Source organism: Eptesicus fuscus, chromosome 6, assembly GCF_027574615.1.
Source record: "Eptesicus fuscus isolate TK198812 chromosome 6, DD_ASM_mEF_20220401, whole genome shotgun sequence".
In the NCBI taxonomy this organism is placed as follows: Eukaryota; Metazoa; Chordata; class Mammalia; order Chiroptera; family Vespertilionidae; genus Eptesicus; species Eptesicus fuscus.
Window position 1 is genome coordinate 77419483 of NC_072478.1, and position 21944 is coordinate 77441426.

Sequence of the window (21944 nt, forward strand, 5' to 3'; positions counted from 1 at the left end):
TAGCTAAGAGCATCATTTCTGCCTGGGGTGGGGTTGAAGTTGGGAAAAGGAAATTATTTGACTTCTCCCAGAGCAGGGATTGAAACATTTTGGGGTGAACATGTAGTCTTAGAATAAAGTAGGAGGGTCTCGTGTGTGTGTGTGTGTGTGTGTGTGTGTGTGTGTGTGTGTGTGTGTGTGTGAGATGGGGAATTCTGGCTTACCTGGAATCCTAGCTTACCTGTAGACCCCAAACCTATGGGGGACCATGGAGTTGTAACAAAGATCTTAAACACTAACTATAGACTAAATAAACACCACCAGATGAAAATCTACTTAACAGAGTTACTTAAAATATTTTCGTCAATACGTGCTTTCTTAATAGAGAAATACCAAGAGTACAACTACTGAAGTGTGTGAAAATCTGCCATTATTTTATGTTAGAAAGAGATTCTCAGGCTCAAAACGATGCTCTAGCATCAGGACTCTTGCCATATCAGGATTCTACCACCAACTGCCCTGCAGGGACTCAAATATGTTCAATTGTTTTTTCTTCTATCCTTGAGCCTGGTTTTGTTTTCTGCCCCACAGTCCTCCCAACTGGCCCTTCTATAAAAAGGAACACCTCCTCCCCAGTTCTGCCTGAGAGAGAAAACTGACTCAGCAGCTCCTCCGGGGTCCAGGCCACTCTCTCAGTGTGTGCTGGCTCGGACACAACCACCTGCTCACCCAGCTGCCCGCCACTCGTCAAAGCCTAATCTCAGGGAGAGAAAGGCCTGGAGTGTGAGGGAGACGGGAAGCTCTGGAGGGCAACCCCAGGTGAGAGGCAGGAGTGGCCCAAGTGATCTCCTAGAGACCTATTTCTCCAAAACACGTGATCTCCGCTCTGTTGGAACGTTTGCCTAATCTCTGAGCCTCACTGTCCCTTTTCTTCTAAGCAGCCAGTAGCAAATGATCCTGATCTCCATTCTTTGTTTTTTTCTGGTGTCATTCAGCCTGTATAGCCATGGTTAGGGGATGATGAGAGGGAGGAGCCACGTGGAGACCATGTGGAGAGCTGCATTGACAAGGCCACAGTGAAGCCGAGTCCACTATAGATCCTCCCTTTAAGGACTCTGCTGCCCAGGATGACTCACAGCCAAAAGAGCTTCCGACTCAGGATGGACAAGGTGAACAAATGCCCACAGGGCATGAGACAAGACAGCTTTCTTCCACGTAATACAACGCGCTCCCAAAAGCCCTTGTCAAAGGGAGTATTTGAAATGACAGCCATGAAGGTACCTCCTCTAATCCCCATCAACCATTCCAACCCTGTGTCAGCTGAAAAATACCCACTCAAAGTTTCTCCTTGAATCTATTAACAGGGATATGCTATTTAAACCCGTACTCGATTGTTTGATACTCCTGGCTAAGGAACAAGGGGTGAAATGGGAAGGTGGCTAGACAAAGCACTTAGATTTGGCAGACAAATCAATTTCTGTTCCACTAGGAGGATGAGATTGCAAGAAATCATTTATCTTTGCAGAGGATAAAATCCTTGCGCTCGCTAAGATGACCTGTACAGGACTTAGAATAATATGAAAGTTTAAACTACACAATACTATACAGACTGAGAAATGCAATGAGAAAAGAGAATCCTTCTATTGATGTCTAATTCACTGCACATTACACTCTCCACAGAGCACTCTGTGGTTTTGTGTGTGCCTGTGAGAGAGAGAAAAAATGCACATATCTGAATGCCCAGATATTACAGCTCAATCCACCTCAGGACAGCTAATAAACCAGTGTTGTTCTGCAAAGTATAACATTTTAGCCCAAATAATATGCTATGCTTTAATTCACACAGATTTGTAAAACCCCCATTAGCATTTTATAATGGTCTGCAGGAGTAGCACAGTGGAAAGAGCTCTGGGTTAAGGAGTTAGACCTGAGTTCAAGGACTCACTGTGCTATTTATTCACAAGAGGCAAATCACTTACCCCTCTGGGACTCGGTTGGCCAGAATGAAGGGAATCTAAATCTTACCTATCTCCTTCAGAAGGGTTTGGGAGTGGGGGGGGGGGGGGCGGGAGTAATTGGATGTGAAAGCCATTTACAAATTTCAATGTGCTGTCTAACTAAGCTCCATACCTGCCCACTCCCTCCCACATCACCCCACACACCTTTCCTGACTACAGCAGGACTCTACCACCAACCTGCCCTGCAGGGACTAATCAGACCTGGGAAGAGGTGCCCACCTCACTCGGGCTCTGTTAATGTTCATCATGAGGACAAAATTAATTAAAGAGCTAACTCTCACCCCCTCTACATATTGACTCTGAATCCCCCACCCTTCCCCCCTTCCCAACATGTAACAGAGCTATTAACAAGTGGCCAAAGTGATAAGTAGGTATTTCCCTTCTAGGCTCCTCCTAGTTTATTTGCTTATTTGCTTGGGCCAGTAGCTTCACTTTTGAGTCTCCCTTTCCTCGTCTGTTAAATTAGGACTCCAGTACCTGACTCAAAGCAGTAGTGAAAGGATTAGAACCAGAGAACCAAGAGAAGGCCCAGGAAGGGCCAGGCCAGGCCATACCCACTGCTGCTCCTTACCCTCCACGACACCCACACCCACACTGCTCCGCCGTGTATTCATTGGGGCCACGAAGAACCACTCGTTGGTCTTGTAGCTGTAGGCTTCCACCGATGCTAGGCCTGGGAGATAAGAGATTTGTGAGATTTCTATGGTGCCAAGCCTCACCCTGCTGTGCTGGAAAACTGAGGTAGGGAAGAGTGCAGACCTAATTGTATGGCTCAGCACCGCCTCAGCCACACTCTGCGGCCCATGGCACCTGCCCAAAACACATCTGCAAGGTCAGGGATTATAGCTGAACTGCTTTTAAATTGTTAAATCTACAGAATGGAATAAATACCTGAGGCTGCTTCATTCAACACCTACCAATTCCCACACTCCTATTCCCTTTTCATCTACCTTAGAGGCTGAAAAGCTGAACACTTCCCAAACTCCCTTGCAACTAGGCGTAACCAAATCAATATGACCTACCCAGAAGTCTGATGGGGATTTCTGAAATAGCCCTCCTGCTTTTTTGTACCTGGAACACAAACATATTGGCTGTAATGCCCATCTTGTGATCATGAGGATAAGGCCAAGAGTCTCTTAGAGAACTTGGCCACAATATTTTTGAGCAACTGGACCAAGTCAGCCACTGCCAACCTCTAGACTTCTTGTTTCATGAGCAAAACAAAATCTCACAGCATGGATGGAACTGGAGAGCATTATGCTAAGTGAAATAAGCCAGTCAGAGAAACATAAATATCACATGATCTCATTCATTTATGGAATATAATGAACAATATAAACTGATGAACAAAAACAGATCCAGAGACAGAGAAGCATCGATCAGACTGTCAAACCTCAGGGAGAAGGTAGGGGAGGGTGGGGGTAAGGGGAAGAGATCAACCAAAAGACTTGTATGCATTCATATAAGCCTAACCAATGGACACAGACAACAGGGGGGTGAGGGCATGAGTGGGGGGCTGGGGGAGGGGATGGGGGGATAAGGACACATATGTAATACCTTAATCAATAAAGAAATTTTTAAAAATAAAAACAAAATCTCTCGTTTTTAAAACCACAGTTTACTCAGTTTTTCTAATTACAACCAAAAGAAAATCCTAAAAGAATTCTAAAAAACACACACACACAATGTTCTACACCCTTTTGTTCTCTTTATTCCCAGGTCCTGTTACTATGGGCATCCCCGGCAGCACTACAAACCCTGGAGTTACATGAGTGAGGCAAAGAGAAGGCTGGTAAAGGTCACCAACTTGTAAAGATACACATGAAAATTCAGAGAAGTGAAAAATATTGTTGGGGGCCAAAGGATATCATTTTATTTTAATAGAGATATTGCCTACAGAGACTCCACCTGGAGACATGAGGAGAAATGAGATAACTTCTCCAAGTCCGTGTCCACTAATAGTTTCTGATTCTACCTTTGAAGCTAGATAACAACCAGGAGCAAGGGGACATTCCTGCAGTGGCATAACTTGCAAAGACTCAGTGGGGCTTCAGACTGTGTCCTGAGCCAGGTCTCTTCCTATGGCTGAACCTTAGCTCCCTCAACTGTCCAAGAGTGGGTTCAGACTACAGTGCTGAGATGCCTTCTAGGTAAGCACGCTCTCTTTCTAAGTCTCATCTTCTGAATAAATGGTTCCCAGTCACTGGAAAGGAGAAAGGGCCCTCTTCTGTCTATGGGGTCCTTCCTGGAGCCCTAGAAATGACAGCACATGGGCAGTTATATGTTCTTTACATGTTCCAGACCTGGCTCTGGCACCCAAGCTGGGAGAAAGGACAGGTATGTTCTTGGGGAAGTAAGTATGGATGGACAGAAGGGTTGGCCCAAGAACTGGCTGAGCAAACCAGGGTTATGGAGGGTGTGTCCCAGGCTGGGACAGGTGGGGACCGTGTCCAGGACCTACCAGTACTGCCATCAAAGCCCCCCACGGCGTAGAGCAGGTCATTGAGCACGGCTGCCCCCAGTGTGCTCCGGCGTTCCTGCATGCTGGCAATGGACGTCCACTGGTCCTTCACACCGTCATACACATCCACTGTCCGCACACGCAGTGAGCCGTTAAACCCGCCCACAGCATACACGTGGCCAGCCATGAACACCACACCTGAGGCACGGGAAACCAAAACACACTAAGATCGTCTCAGGCATGTGAATAACTCGCCACAGAAGATGATCTCCAACCTTAGACATTTGGAAGTCATTATGGGACTCATTGGATTTCTTTTCATATTTGCTTTTTCTAATTTTGTTTGATTCAAGCAAATACTTGAATTTTAGCTGAAGTCCCTAAACACATAAGAACTGACCCCAGAAGGGCTAGCTAGAAACTGGGCAGGCGGGAAGGAAAAGAAAGAGAGTCTGTAATGCACAGATGTTTGGGGAAACAAAGAGCAAAGCAGGACTCAGGCACCAAGCAGAGGCACGCAGCGAAGGCAGCTGTGCACAGGGAGGTGGTGCTGCTCACCTGCTCTGCACCTCCTGGAAGGAAGCTCAGCAATCTGGTCCCATCGGTCCTCCTCGAAATCATAGCACTCCACGCTGCGGATCGCCTTAGGTGCCTGGCCACCGACCACAATCATGACCTCCAGAAAGACAGGTGAACATTAGCTGGGGCTCCCCAACATCAGATTCATGGGTGACCAATCCCTGGTGCTTCCACATGCTAACTGCCCAGGGTCCATGGGTGACCTGAGATGCCAGTTTACAGAGCCACATATGAAGATGCTGCCTCTAATCACCAACAGGCATGACTATTCAAAAAAGTCTAATAAGCATCTTCCCACAGAAACACAACCATAAGGTCTATGTTTCCCAGATGCCACTGGTAGAGCTATCTATGTTTAGAGTACACGTGGTCAGTAGCATCTTCTGCAATTTCAGTGCCCTCAAGGATTTGGGGCAGGGAGACTAAATCTTATATTAAAACAAAATATTCTAAAATGTATATCAAAGTTTGAGTATATTTTAGAATAGAGTGCAGAATTTGGGTGCATTTTTAAGACAAAATTATTTTTACAATATTTCTGAATGCATAGACTACAGAGAGTACTTATTCATTGCAGTATGGAAAATATTTGTGAAACACTGCTTTGTGGTGGTTAGCACAAAAATGTATGTAACTGATGATGATTTGAAAAACAGTGCTAACAGTACCATTTCAAAGTAAGGTGGTAGCTACCACTGCCAGCCATTGTATGAAATATGTTGTCATTCCCTTGTCACAACTCTGTGAGGTAGATATTATCAACTCCATTGACAGGTGAGAAAAGTAAAGCTCAGAGAACTAAATTGCCCAAGGTCACACAGCTAAGAGTGGCAGAACAGGGACTAAAAGTCAAGTCTACCTGATACAGAGGTGAGGCCAGACCCATCCCTCTCCTGCTCTAGAGACAGGGTCCATGCAAAGATAGCTCACCACATCCATGTTTTTCAAACTGCAAGTCATGTTTCAACAGTGGGCCATGGGATCAATTTAATGGATTGCAACAAGCATACTTTTAATAAACAGCACATAAAATATAGTAAGGGTATTATTGCATGAAGTATTTGTCCTGGTTATACACACATAGGTGTCTCTTGGAGAGCAATTCAAGCATATTTCTTAGTGTAGGGCAGGGGTGGGGAACCTGTTTTCTGCCAAGAGCCATTTGGATATTTATAACATCATTTGCGGGTCATTCAAAATTATCAACTTAAAAATCAGCCTGCTATATTTGGTCAAGCATTTCAATAACTCACCCCTAATGCCTGGGTAGGGCCAGACCAACTTATTTCTCTGGCCTTATGCAGCCCTTGGGCCAGAGGTTCCCCACCCCTGGTGTAAGGTATAATATAAATAAATAAATAAATAAATAAATAATAAATGCCATTCTTCTGACCACAGTAATAGAACTGCAGTACTTAACTGTGGTATCCCTGTTGTGACTTTTGTTACATGTTATAAGAAAAATTAAGGTATCGAAGTTAACAATATGTTAAATATTTTAATAAATTTGTGCATATTCATGACTGTCTTCATAATGACATCACTCTCACTCACAAGACACTATCTTTTTTTAAAAAACACATTTTTTATTGATTTTACAGAAGAGTAAGAGAGATAGAAACATCAATTGCCTCCTGCACGCCCCCTACTGGGATCGAGCCCACAATCCAAGCAGGTACCCTGATCTTAACAAACCAATAACCTACTAGTTCATGGGTTGATGTTTAACCACTGAGCCACACTAGCCGGGCTCCAAGACATTTTCTTAAGAGGAGAGAATGGGGTGGAAGTCATAAGCAACTAATCAATATAAGTCATAGGATTTTCTCATTACCTATAGCCTGTCTTATTTATTCCAGTGGTTCTCAAACTTCAAGGTCCATCAGAATCACCTTGAGGGTTTGTTAAAACACAAATTGCTGGGTCCTACCCAGAGTTTCTAACTCAGTAGGTCTGGAGTAAGACTGAGAATCTGCATTTCTAACAAGTTCCCATTGATGCTGCTGCTGTTCCAAGATTCATACTTTGATAACCATTGTTTTAACCCATAAACCACAGGGATTTCCTGGTGATGTGCCAGTAACAATTTTTGCCATTATGAATTATTGTACTGCTCTTTACTTCTCCACAATTTATTTTTGGGGAGAGAAGTATCACCAAAATCTGTGTGAGTTCACAGAAGTACATCCCTCAGGTGAACATTATCAGCAATATGAGGAGGCAGACAACCACTGCTCAAAATATCAAGCCTGTTTGCCCCAAGATTCCAGATTCAGGCTCACCCACTGCCTGTGTAGGCCATCACTGGTCATCAGAGTTAGTCCACAGCTGTCTGGGGCCAAATGGATGACCGAAGTTCAACAACTTGGAATTTAGTTCTGACTTCTGGAACATCCCAAAGGAACCCAGGACACAATTCAGGCTTAGATCTGCAGCTGCTTCTGGAAATAAACATTCTCCACTTGACTTTCCTTTGTGCCTAGGCACAGAGGGCCCATGCTCTGTGTCAAGAGCAGCCCTTTTTCAGAGGGAAGCTGAATTCTACACTGCTTCCCACCTGTAATTATTCTCTTAGAAAGGCATGTGTGAACAGTTTAAGGGGGTGTTAATGAACAAAGCCTCTCCACAAACTTCAGACGATGCCCAAGCCATCCAGGGCCAAATGACTTGCCCTGCATTCGTAAACATACCTAGAACTTGCGTTGTCCTTCTAGTTTTGAGTTGGTAAAGCTAAAATGAAGTCAAATTATTGCAAAGATTTTCTTTGAAATCTAATTTGGGGAGCTCAGTGAGAATCAGACCAGTGTTAAGGTTTTCCCCCCCAGTGACCTCAGGCACCCAACACACTCACATATGCTGTTCCCACTCTTTGAAACATTCCTACCCCTTCTGATCCCTCTGCTTTCACACGCTTCTTCCAGGTCTCAGTTTACATGTCACTTCTTCCAAAAGGGTCTCTCTGACCTCCAAATCTGAGTTATATGTCCCTTCTTTGAGATCACACATGCCCTGTGTTCTTCCATTAAAACTGCCCATCATTGTACTTTAACTGTCTGGCGACCTTGTCTTCCCTCCTAGACAGTGAGTCCTGCCAGGACAGGAAATTTATCACCTCAGTCACCAAGATAATCCTAGGGCCTTGTGGTGCTATGTCAAAGCAAGAACTCAAATATTTATTTAGAATAGAGAATGAATGAGTAGCAAATAGCACATGCAAAGAGTTTAACGAAAGACATACACAGTTAAAGGGGGAAAATACACAGGCCAGAAATTCATTTTCTTGGGTTAAGACATATTAGGCACCCGATTACAATTTTGGGGACGCTGAAGAAAAACAAAATAAAAAGAGAGAGTTTTTTCCATCTTTTGACTCAATTATCAGACGAAAGGTTTTATTCTTTATACAAGCTGTAAATTAAAAAGGCAAAGCTTTCAGGAAAGCTGACCATCCCCAGAAACCACCTTCCACCAGGGGTACCAGGTGGTACATTCACATTGAAGAGAATCCAGCACCCATCTCTGAGAGTTTTCATAGTACATAGAAACAGAATTATAGAAATACAAAAATTTCAATGTGCCAATCAAACATGAGTAGAAAGACAAAAATAATACAGGATAAGGTTTTCAAAATAAACTTGCCTTTGAGCCCATAAAACCATCCAAAACTTGTACAATGATCTGGAAAGAGTAATTATGAGGTTGTGTGGAATAGGCCATCAGTTTCTGAAAATGTGGAGGTAGCCCAAAGCAGAGAGAAGTATCTTTCTGCTTGTCTCCTAAGTATAAAAAAATCCAGTTTCTATGGCAGCTCTTGCAAAAAGCCATCATACAAGGAACACTACACTCATCATCAAGTAATTGTGCACAATAAAAAGAAAAAAATTCCTGTCTGGAATAATAACGAATGATTGTTTCCATAGATACCTGATCTTAGCAACCAATTAGACAAAAAAGAGTACTCACCAAGGTCTATATGCATTACATCTTGTAACTATAAACCTCTACTTATTTAAGACCACAAGATAGCAGGGCAAGAGAGCCCTGAACCATTCTCTAATTGCAAACCCTCATTTTACATTTTCAGAAAATCTCAGTCCCAAGGAGTTCAACAGACATGTTTGTTTCTTTCCCCAACACCCCTAAATCCCAATTTACTAAATATTTGTAATGCCTTTAATAGCAATTACTGAATCAAATCAGCCTATTTAATGATCCCTACTTTTAACATTTATCCTTCAAGGTAACCCTGAGTTAAGAACTACCAGTGGTCATATGGGAACCGCAATAAACTAAAGAACCGGTTCCAGGCTAATAATTATGATTTAATCATGCTCAAGAATTGCAATGTACGTGGGCGTTTCTCAGGGCACCCCACCCCACCCCTCAGCTGACACTGTGTTGAAGGCTGCAGAAGTTTTGGTGAATGGAGAGTTCTGGTTGACAGAATATGGGTAAGCAGACTCAACTGTGCATTGCGGGGGGGGGGGGGGGGGGCGCGGGGGGGGGGGGGGGGGGAGATGGCTACTGGACAATTCCCAAGGAAAACAAGCTCATTTTGGAAAGTCAAATGGCCATTTACTTTAGGGAGATTAGTGAGTGAGACCATTGAAAGACTACCTGATTCCTTAGGAAGGTCATTTCACTCCCAGCATAACACATTGGTTTTTAAATAAATATAAAATGCTCCCTTTCACATGGATGATTCTGACTTTACCAGTAAGACTGTGGGAGTGAAGGTATGTTGGTCCCTCCTCATGATATGACAGCGACTCTGTGTCTGAGAGCCATTAGTTACCAGAGACCAGTCAGGGAAAGGAGCATTAGGTAAACAGCAGAGCTTTCCAGCACATTGTGGACCAAGACCCTAACCCTAATCCCATAGTCATTAAACACTCCACTAAGATGAGCATAACAACCTGGGCTCTGCACACTTTTTTCATCAGGCAAGAGTAGAGTGTGTGTCCAAACTCTCTTCCATGACCGGTGAGCTGGGCAGAAGGCAGGCCCAGCCAGTCGGTCCCTCGGGCCAGGGCAGGAAATGAGACTCTCTCTTACCCTGGTGCGTGGGGCCGCAGGGCTAACACCAAAAATTCATCCGAAGGAGCATGTCGAGGTGGAGACAGAAGACTTGTCCCAGCAGGTTCCTGAGCAACAGGTGCTCCAGGCAAGGACTGACAGCCAAGGTGCAGAGACAGTCGGGGAGAGAACCAGCAATGGGAGAGAACAAGAGTGGGGAAGAGAGGATGGGAAATGGGCTTTGGAGTCAGACACATCTGGCGTCAAATATCAGCCCAATAGCCAAATAGCTGTGTGACCATGGGCAAGGCACTTACCCTTGCTGAGTCTCACTTTCATTACCTATAATATCAGGATAATAGAATGTCTCTCCTGTGAGTGTCAAAAGGCTTAAATGATATAAAGTACTTAGCACAGTGCTTGGTAAATAGCACACACTAAGTGTCAGCTTTATTACATCAACACCAAAATCATTACTGTTGCCGCTACTATTAAAGCAATTGCTAAAAAACAGACTCCCAATAAATGGTAAAAAGGACACATGATCTATGAATGGGAGAGTGAGCTTCACCACTGATTCCGGGGGTGATGATAGGGCTTTTTCAAGACCTCAGTGTGCTTTCCAGGTGTGGCCTGAGTCCATTTAAAGGGTCAATATGGAAGAGGAGCAGGGCCAACCCAGGGGCCTGGCCCAGGTGAGACGTCATCCTACCCACCATGCCAACAGCCTTGTTTCCAATGCCATTTACTGAAACCAAGACAGCCCACACCCACTTTCAGCCCACATGGCTTTTCGGTGTCTCTTTGGTTTTTTAATCCTCACCAGAGGATGTTTATTAATTTTTATTTATTTTATTATTATTTTTTTTTTAGAGAGAGAGAGGAAGGGGTAGGAAGGGAGGGAGAGAGAAAGAGAGAGACAGGGAGAGAGAGAAACATCAATTGGTTGTCTCTCATATATGCCCCACCCAGGGACCAAACCCACAAAAGTATGTGCCCTGACCAGGAATTGATCCCACAGCCTTTCGGTGTACCAGACAATGCTCTAACTGAGCCACACTGGCCAGAGCATGATGTCATTTTAAATAGAAATGTCAGCTGAACTGAAATTACAGTGAAAAGTGCCAGACTCAGTACATCTCTAAAGGGTACATTTGCATCTTCCTGGAACTTCATTTCTCCACTGCAATCTGTGGAACAAGGCAGAGTAGGAGTGTTTCAAGCAGCTGGGAGACAGCCTCTGGTTGTCCATAGCAACCTAGCCTCAGGGAAAATGCTGGGCAGTGAACGTGTGGGAGCCCAGATGATGCCATTAGCTGTTAGGTGTGAATGTGTCAGTATGATGGGGCATTTATGGTTCAGAAAAAAACATCCTTATTAGCCTCTGCCGCTATCTCAAGGCAGAATCCTTCTTCTTTAAGGGAGAGGGTTTGGCTGGCAAACAGGTTCACTGCTGAGAATTGCTGAGAACAATGCAATCTCTCTCCACCACCTTGTTTCTCAGTCAGCTCTGTCAGCAAACATATCTGGACTGAATTCAGGAAAGCCCAACCTAGGCTGCCCTTGGAATTCCTGTGGCTGTTCTGCCAACTAGCCCAATTATCTCCTAACTCCTCTTCTTTCTCCACTTATTTGGCTACTTATATATTTCTATCTTACTCTCTCAGAGGGACCTCTTAAAATTAAGTTCCCAGAGGACAGGAATTGGGTTTCTTTCCACACAGCATCCAGCTAAAATGCTTTTGTGAAATTTGGAGGTAATATAATAGTACAGTTAAAAAGCACAAGGTCTGTAGTCTGTCATCCTTAGCTTAAATCTCAGCTCAGCTATTTACCAGCTGTGCTTTAAAGATACATCACAAATTCTTTGATACTCCTCCATTCAAGACATATAACTTAATTCCCCTCCCCATGTGTGAGCTAGACTTAGTGACTCATATCTAGCAAATAAAATACAGCAGAAGTGATGGGACATCCCTTTGAGAGTAGGTTACAAAAAGACTACAGCTGCTGTCTCAGGCGTGCTCTCTCAACCTCTTCCTGTAGTAGAATTACTTCCTATGGGGGAAGCCAGCTACCATGTCAATAGGTCATGCAAGCAGCTTATTGAGAGGCCACAGGGTGAGGAACTAAGGCCTAAAAGCAACCACAAGAGTGAGCTTAGAGCCAGATCCTCCCCAAACAAGCCTGTAGGTAACTGCAGCGCTAACCAATAGCTCACTGCACCTTTATAAGAGGCCTTTGTCCAGGACAAACCCAGCTAAGCCACTCTGGGATTCCTGCCCACAGAAACTATGAGATAACAAACATTTGCTGTGTTAAGCCACCAAGGTTAGGGTAATTTGTGATGCAGAAATTGGTAACTAAAACATAATGAATAGGTGACATAACCCAAGATCCAATTTCCTCATGTGTAAATGAAGGTAATTACAATTTTGAAAATCCTATGAGATAATAAATGTAAATCACTTAGCCCAATGCTTGGCACATGCTAAGTGCTCAGCAACTGGGATCTGCTATTATCATCACTGGGCTCAAAAGCATAAGCTTTGAGTCAGCCAGACCTAGATCCAAGCCCTCATGCTGCCACTTAGCTGGGCAAACCATCCAATCTCACTGAATCTCGCTTTTCTCCAACATTAGAACTTCCAAAGTTGTTATCAAGATAAGATAATGTAGCCCTAGCTGGTTTGGCTCAGTGGGTAGAGCATCGGCCTTCGGACTGAAGGGTCCTGGGTTCAATTCCGGTCAAGGGCACATGCCCAGGCTGTGGGCTTGATCCCCAGTAGGAGATGTGTAGGAGGCAGCTGATCAATTATTCTTTCTCATCATTGATGTTTCTATCTGTCACCCTCTTCCTTCCCCTCTGAAATCAATAAAAATATATTAAATATTTAAAAAAAATTTTAAAGGCAAGATAATGTATATAAAGTGCTTTGTCTAAAATACAAGGAAGCTGGATTTAGACAATCCTGCTTATATCATCATTAATGCCTTTGGTGATAGTGACAATGACCCAGGGAAGCACAGTACAAATTACTCTAAGGGCCAACAGATGGTATGAGCCAGTTCTCTCCTGCAGTCATCTAAACCAGTTTCTGGATGTTCACTCCCATGGACAACTTGCATTTGACCTTGGAGACAGCTCAGGGCTCAGCTCCTGCAGAAAGCTTTCCCCAGCCCCTTACCCCTTTCCGTGTTCATAAAGTGTCTTGCCCATACCTCCATGTGGTACTTACAGAGTAACATCTAATGCCTCTCCACCTAGTATGAAGCACCTTGGGGAAGGGACCGGCTCATATTAGTCTTTGTGGCTCTAATACCTAACCCAGTGGCTGGCAATTAGTATGGAAGTGTGTTGGATGAGTGGATTAATAAATTAATGAGTTAATGCATGCATGATAGTTTATGGTTTAATACCAGTGTTGTTTTTTTAATCTAAGTGGTTTACAACATCTAACTCTCTAGAACGACAACTGGATTAATTCAATATTGGACTTGTGGGCTGAACTAAATGTTCTAGGGTCAATCTACATTAGTGATCAAAACAGGATATTGATGTAGGACATATCCTGATAACAATCATGCAAAACCACATGTATAAATGCTGAAAGCATTGGAAAACAACTATGGGTAATAGAAATGGTCAGTATTAAATCTCCACAAGGTTATTTCTTTTTTAAAAATCTCTCTCATTCATGAAAACTTTTCCACTCACCTAGTCTGTGCCACATACAGGCTCTGTGCCAAGGACACAGATGAAGAATGCCTGAAATCATGGAGCCAGTTTAGTGGAGAAGCTAACACCCTAGAGGGGAACCCTAAATACCTCCCTGAAGTGTCAGCCTGAGGCCCTCAGTCACCTTCTGCACATTTTCCAGAAAAGAACGATGCCATCATCAAGCTGACCTCTCTTTCTCCATTAAATAAGGTTTCTCGCCAATTATATTTCTACATATTAACAATAAACTATCAGAAATTTGAATTTTAAAAGAAAATCTTTACAGCATCAAAAAACTATGAAATACCTAGGGTTAAACCTAGCAAGACCTATACACTAAAAACTACAAAACATTGCTAAGAAATTAAAGAAGGCCTGAACAAATGGAGCTATATACTGTGTTCATGAATCAGATTTAGTATTGCTAATATATCAATTGCCCCAATTGATCTAAAAATTCAACACAATCCCTACCAGTCCCCACAAGCTTTTCTGTAGAAATAGACAAGCTGATTCTAAAACTTATATGGGCATGCAAATAACTTACAACAGCCAAAACAACATTGAAGAACAAAATTGGCGGACTCACACTACCTGATTTCAAGACTTACAGTAAAGTTAGTAATTCAGGCAACATGGTATTACTATAAAGATAGACAAACAGATACAAAGAACAGAATAGAGTACATAAATATACCAACACATATATTGTCAATTATTTACAATAAAGGTTTCAATGTAATTCAGTGGAGAAAGGAGAAAGTTTCCAGTAAATGCTATGGGAGAAAACTGGACATTCAAATGCAAAATAAATGAACCTTGACCCCTTCACATACCATTTTTTTATCTCAAAATAGATCATAGACCTAAATGTAAAACCTAAAACTTTGAAATTTCTAGAAGAAAGTATAGAAGAAAATCATTGTGATCTTAGATTACACAAAGATTTTTTTAGATAGAACACAAAATACATAAATTATAACATAAAAAACTTCATAAAATTATAAACTTCAGCTCTCCCAAAGATACTCTAAGAAAATGAAAAGACAAGACATATATTTGCAATACACACACACACACACACACACACACACACACAGAGTAGCCAGATTATTATGATCTCTGAACGCATAATAGTCTGGCCACTCAGTATATATATATATATATATATGAAGCCCAGTGCATGAATTCGTGCATGGGTGGGGTCCAGCCAGCCTGACCAGGGGGAGGGGACATGGGCAGTTGGCCGGCCTGCCTTCTGGTCGAGGGGACAATTTGCATATTAGCCTTTTATTATATAGGACAGTGATGGGCAACCTTTTGAGCTTGGTGTGTCAAACTTCGCCAAAAAACTGAGCATAACTCGGGTAGTATGTCACTTTGAGGAAAAAACATTATTTTGCAAATGTTTTATCCTCAGGAGCAGCAAATGTTTCATCCTCGGCATGCGGCCGCCTCAGCGGCCGCGTGTCATCAGAAATGGCTACGCGTGTCAGTGCTGACACGTGTGTCATAGGTTCGCCATCACTGATATAGGATCTACACTTAGTGGCCAGATTATTATGCGTTCAGAGATCATAATAATCTGGCCACTCAGTGTATATGATAAAAGACTTGTATCTATAATATATAAAGAATTCTTACAAATCAATAAGAATAACCCAATTTTTTAAAGGGGAAAGATCTGAACAGAGACTTTACTAAAGAAGATATACAGATGGCAAATAAGCACATGAAAAGATGCTCAATCTCATTAGTCATTAAAGAAATTCAAATTAAAACCACAGTGAGATATCACTACATATCTACTAGAATGGCTAAAATTTTTTAAAATAGATAATACAAGTAGTGGGGAAACTATAAATTAACTGGAACTCTCGACCATTGCTGATGGAAATACATAATAGTACAGCCATCTTTTAAAAAATGTTTAGCAATTTCTTATAAAGTTAAACATATACTTACCATACAACCTGGGCAATCCTACTCCTGGGTATTTTCCCAAGAGAAATTAAAATATATGTCCACACAAAGATCTATAAACAAATCTGAAAGTATGAGTTCAAAGCAGCTTTATTTGTAATAGCCAAAAACTGGACACCCAAATGTCCATCAACTGATGAATGGATAAATAAATTATAATACATCCATATAATGGAATATTACTTAGCAATAAAAAGGAATGAACTCTTGATAAATGCAACAACATGGATGAATATCACAGCATTATGCTGAGAGAAAGAAGGCAAGTTCAAAAGGCTATCTACAGCATGATTCCATTCATATGCCATTCTAGAAAAGCAAAAGTACAAGGACAGAAATCAGAAATAGTTGCCAGGGGGTTGGGGGTGGAAGAAAGGGCTTGACTACAAAATAGCACAAGGAAACTTTCTGGAGTGATTAAAATATTCTATGTTTTTATTAGAATGGTGATTACATGACTGTATGCATTTGTCAAAATTCATCAAATTGCACCCTTAAAAAGAGTGATTTTAAACATGCATAAAATTATTATTCCTCATAAATCTGAATTTAAAAGAGAATAATATGGGATGTTCAGAATAAGGGTAAGATATGCATGTATCAGGGCAGAGGTGCATGGAAAATCTCTGTACCTTCCCCTTAATCTTGCTGTGAACCTAAAACTGCTCGAAAAATAGACTTAATTTTTAAAAAGAAGCAAATGGCCCAAACCGGTTTGGCTCAGTGGATAGAGTGTCGGCCTGCGGACTGAAGGGTCCCGGGTTCGGTTCTGGTCAAGGGCATGTACCTTGGTTGCGGGCACATCCCCGGTAGGGGGTGTGCAGGAGGCAGCTGGTAGATGTTTCTCTCTCATCGATGTTTCTAGCTTTCTATCCCTCTCCCTTCCTCTCTGTAAAAAATCAATAAAATGAAAAAAATAAAAAGAAGCAAATGTATTGGCAATGCATCTATTAATTAGATTAATTAAATGTTTTAATTAAAGGAAATTTTTATAATTAAAGAGAAAGAATAGAAAGAATCCTTTTCATCTGCCACCAAAACCTGAAAACTTGTCCCTGGAAGGCAGTTTGGTACAAGAAAAAGCACACAGATTTTGGAGTGGAACAGATATTGGTTCAACCCCCAGCCCCGCAATTACTAGTACGTAACTGGGCAAATAACTTAATCTGGATATGCAGATTATTGTAATGATTTAATGACAATCCGAGAGTTTCTCTCACATACTCCATTCCTCAAACCCACAGTGGGGATCCCCCTCATTAATTTAAGAGCTCAAACAATGGTGACAGGAATAGAGTTTGAGAAGCAGGTTGAACAGTCTAACCTTAAATCATTCACGGATTAAAGTCAGGGAACAATGGAGCAAAGAGCAGCAATGCTTTTTTTTTTTTTTTTTTTAATTCCTTCAACAGATTCAAAGAAGTCCTGGTTCAAGTTGCTTGCAGAAGGCTATGTGCCCAGGAATCTAAACATTTTCATTCTGAAAATAAATGGTTCACAGTGGGGAGCACAGGCCACAGGCGGGAACACTGGCCTCATGAAACAAGGGGCAGACTCTTCTCAACTACAGATTCAATGTCTGGGAAGGTGAGGAGTGGGGAGGGGGGGCTCAGCTCGCTTAGTCCAGGTTCAGACACAAAATTGGCTTTGATTTTTTTTAATCCATCTTCTTATGAGTATTGTGGCAAAAGTTAGATGTGGGTCTAGGAAAGGAGAGGTCACTGGGTATGGCCTCCACTAAAAGAAACTGGACCAGCTCTGCAGCATTTCCTTAGCTCCAGAATACCCTACCCAGGAAAAGATGCCATTACACTGATAACAAAGTATGAGAACCTCAATTTCCAAAGAGAAACATCACAAACAAGGAACATCGCAACAAGGCCTGCTAAAAACCCAGGATGGAAAAACCCTCCTCCATGTAAAACAACAGTGCACCTTAGAATCAATAATCTCAAGACACAAAGCTGAGAAATTTACATCAAAATGAAGGTGGTATTCAAATCGATGGGAGAGAGGGAGATTGGTTAATTAAAATAACTTGGAGCATCTGGCTCATTATTTGCACTATAAAGAAAGTTGTATTCCTACCCTCACTCCTTAACACAAATAAACTGTAAGCGCATCGATCAAGTGCATCAAATATAAAACAAAAATCATAAAAGTACTTAAAGAAAACATGGGAATATTCATGTTAATCTCAGAGTAGAGAAAACATTCATAAGCATGATACAAAACCTAAGCTATAAAGTAAAAATTAGATCAATTTGACTGCTTAAAAACTGTTTTGGCCCTAGCCGGTTTGGCTCAGTGGATAGAGCATCGGCCTGCGGACTGAAGGGTCCCAGGTTCGATTCCAGTCAAGGGCACATGCCTGGGTTGCGGGCTCGGTCCAACATGCAGGAGGCAGCCAATCAATGATTCCCTCCTATCATTGATGTTTCTCTCTCTCTCTCTCTCTTCCTCTTCCTCCCTCTCTGAAATCAATAAAAATATATTTATTTTTTAAAAAACTGTTTTGGAGGATTAAAAAACATTATAAATAAGTTTAGAGGCAAACTCCATACTAAGAAAAAAATATGTTTAATATATACAAAGGCCTAACCTCTTTAACAAAAAAAGAGCCCTTAAACCCCTTGATAAAAAAAATACAGTCTAATAGGAAAATGGACAAAGGACATGAATAGAGAATTTAAAAAAAGAAAAGAAATACAAATGCCAATAATCATATGCAACCAAGATTAATCTTACCATTAAAGAAATGCAAACCAAAACAAGATGCCAGCTTTTAAAAGATGTTTGACACAGAAATGTTTATAATATTTAAAAATAGAAATATCTGCAAATTCATCAATACAGGACAGTTAAATAATGGTACATAAATATAATTAAATACCATGTACCTATCACAATTTAAATGCTGATTTTACCTCTACTGATAACACATTTAAAGCAGTCTGTAAAATATGGTTGAATAGGAGGAAAAAAAGATTTTAATCTATATAGCAAGATTCCATTTATCTAAAAGTGTACATTTTTATCTATTTGTGAATAAGTGCACAGAGATATGTCTGAAAGAAAATTCACCAAAATGATCACAATGATTGCCACTGAGTGGAGGGATTTCAGGAGATTTTTAAAATTTATTTCAAAAATTGCAGTATCCTTTTACTAATCTAAAATGAGCACATATTCCTATCATTAAAGAAAACTGTTATTTTCATTTTGAAAAATATGAAGAAGCCTGAGTGAGCTATTTCAACAAAATAAAACAAAAGATTGTCAATGTTCAGTAAGCCAAGTGGCCACTCAGACCAAGGCCCTTGCCCTGTGGCTGCCCCTTGTAACCAGCACTGGACAGCAGGAGGAAGACAGGTACATACATAATCTCAGGTTTACAATGGTGAACCAAGGTGCAGGTTGTCATGGGTTCAGAGAACAGCTTTGGAGGGTGAGAAAGACTCAAGTCAAACACTGGTTCCACCATATTAGCTGGTTTGCGACAGGCCAGTGGGCCAAACAAGTGGAACAGGGAAGCTGAGACAGCTGAACAAGCTGGCAGAGCACTTTACAGCAGATACAGGTCACCTCTCTAGAGAGAACATCTAGGCCTCAGTTGTAGTTCAGCTCCAGGCCCAGAAAAGCAGCAAAACCAGGTGGGCGACACCAGGACCAGCTGCAATGACTAAAGACCCCCTGCCCTGACCCTGACCAATCAGTGGAGACCATGACCCTAAGGGAGCACACCTAAAAAACTGATGAATATTCTGCTGAAGCCCTCCCCTGAAACCTCCCTTAACATTCCTGCCTACATAAGAGAGATAAAAGCCTCAAGACAAAGGACCCAGCTCTTGCTCTCCCTCTGGGGAGTAGCCCACACTATGCTCTTTCCCCTCTCTTCCCCACAGGCACATATCACCTAAATTCTAAGGGACCTCCTGGGCTGGCTGGAACCTTCCCACACTCAGCCGTATGTTAGGATCCTAGGAAGGCTACTCAATGCCAAGCCAGAAAGGATGTTAGAGACCATCTAGTGCAGCATCTTTCATTCAGCAAATAAGGAACCTGAGGACCAGAGAAGGGAGGAGACTTGCAGGGAGGCAAAGCATCCAGAACCCCGCACAGACTCTTGATCATGGGGTCCCCTCCTATGCTCACCCTTTCCTTCCTCTGGCTGCCCCCTCCTGCCCCTCACAATGTCTCATTTCCCATTTCTATTCCCTGCTTCATTACCTATCAGACTTCTTAAGCACCTTCTCCCCTCTGGCAGTCCTAACTGTCCTTTATGGCTCTGTGGTAATGGAAGGAACCAGACTAGAATTGTTCTGACTCAAAGAAGGGCCTAGAAAGAGGATTGTTCTGGCCATCACTAAGTCAAAACCAATACAGCATTCTTCTGCTTTCAAAAGCAACGTAGCCCAAACCGTGGTGTGAAACAAGAGAAGGGTAGAGGGAAGGGCTTTGCGGTATTCTCAATCCGCCCTGGTGACATTGGAGATTACCTTGAAACTCTTAAGAAAGGAAGAGCCCAAAAGAGAGAGGTACCAGCAGATTCAAGAGGAACCAGTAGACTCCATCTCTTTGATCCTAATACAACCAAGGTGCAGGGCAGCCACGGGTGAGGAAAGACTTGGAGGCAGGAACAGAAGGCCACCTTCCCTGGGCGCAGTCCCAACTCTTGGCAGTGACTGGGCTGGGGCTTACCTTGGGTAAACTGACTGGAGTCCTGGGCTTGGTCCTGGGGTTCTTAATCAAGAGTCTCTGATCCAGAGGGAGCAGATGATATTTCATGGCTTCGATGAGGAAGTCCTTACAGGTATTATTATTCTTTATCAAAGCTTCTTCTTCAACTGTCTAGAGGTAATAAACCACAGGTGATCCAGCAGCAGAGCCTGGCCACATCTACCATGCTGTCACCCCAGGCTGAGTCATTCTGTATTCCCACACTCATTCATTCTCACAGCACATCATCTCAGACCTCAAGAGAAAGGTCCACAGAGTTATAACTTGGTGGTCACCTCTTGCATTTCAAGAGTACTGTGGAAAAAAGTGATTAAACTCAGGCATCAAACCAACAAGGATAAAAATTCCAGCTCTACCACTTAATTCTTCTTATCCTCAGTTTTCTCATCTATAAAATCTGCATATTAAAATTACCCACAACCTAATTGTGTCTTCATTTGTTTGTTTTGAAGCTTAAAATGAGATTATGTAAAACAAAGACCATTAGTTGTCCTGAAAGCCTTTTTCCACATTCCACCTGGTTTGAATCTATCACAATGTTTATGCAAATGGTCAAACATTTGAGAGGAGGAAAGTGAGGAAGAGGAAGAGGGTGGGATCCACCAGCCAACCTTTGGAAGCATGAAATAAAACAATGTGACTATCAAGAAGAAGAATTCATATCCATATTCTTAAGAGAAATCCTAAGGATAAAACTGGCCAGTGAGGCACCCTCTAACGGAGCAGAGATATAAGAGTAGAAAAAATGTCCTGCACAAAAGTCCCACCTACTGACCTCACCTTGGACCCCATCTAAGCTGGGACAATAGCTTCTTCACCTCTTATTCCAGAGTTATGGGCGTAAGCAGGTGCTCAGCAAAAATAATCCTAAATGTTTCCTGAGCAAGACCAAGGATGAAATCAGCCTGGTGCTCTTTCAAACCTCTACCGTTTTGGTCCAGATCAGACTGCTATGTGGCATATCTGAAAGGGGCAGTGTGGTCTCCAGAGGCCACTTCATTTCTTTTTTCTTTCTTTCTTTTTTTTTTTTTTTTTTTTGCTGAAGTGCTTGGAATCTGTTGGAAAAGGTCAATTCCATTCAACAGCTAACTGACTGAATGATTCTAGTTGGGCAGCCCAGCACTAGACCCCAGGATGAACAACATAAGGTTTCTGACCCTGAGGTGCTCAAGTCCAGTTGGAGAATGAGAAGGGCCTCCCCACCTCAGTTATCTTCACCTCAAGCTGATCATGCACAAGGCCTGACTGAGCCTCTCCTAGGTGCCCACCTGTAACTAGGAGTGGAAATGTGGCCAGGGCCATCACCTGCTGGGCAGCATTGGATCTGGCAGGGAAAGAAGGATGGGTAAGACAGGGCCTCTGTCACATCTGGCAACTTCCTTCCTCAGAGATGAATCCCAAGAATACTTCCCAAAACACTGTCTTCTGGGAAGGTTTTTTCACCCTC

The 21944-nt window shown here is 42.3% G+C and overlaps 1 protein-coding gene and 1 non-coding gene across 2 annotated transcripts in view; both read right to left on the bottom strand.

Moving 5' to 3' along the window:
* Positions 1–21944, bottom strand: part of KLHL3 (kelch like family member 3) — a 110679-nt gene that overhangs the window by 15157 nt on the left and 73578 nt on the right. Inside the window, exons 9-12 of the mRNA XM_054717881.1 lie at positions 20459–20608; positions 5017–5134; positions 4459–4656; positions 2569–2670 (exon numbers count right to left, since the gene is read on the bottom strand). Coding sequence (XP_054573856.1) covers positions 2569–2670; positions 4459–4656; positions 5017–5134; positions 20459–20608 — 568 coding nt within the window. The remainder of the gene's footprint in view (positions 1–2568; positions 2671–4458; positions 4657–5016; positions 5135–20458; positions 20609–21944) is intronic.
* MIR874 (microRNA mir-874) lies at positions 10039–10120 on the bottom strand. The gene has a single exon (NR_129176.2). It is a non-coding gene; the product is annotated as a microRNA mir-874 (primary transcript).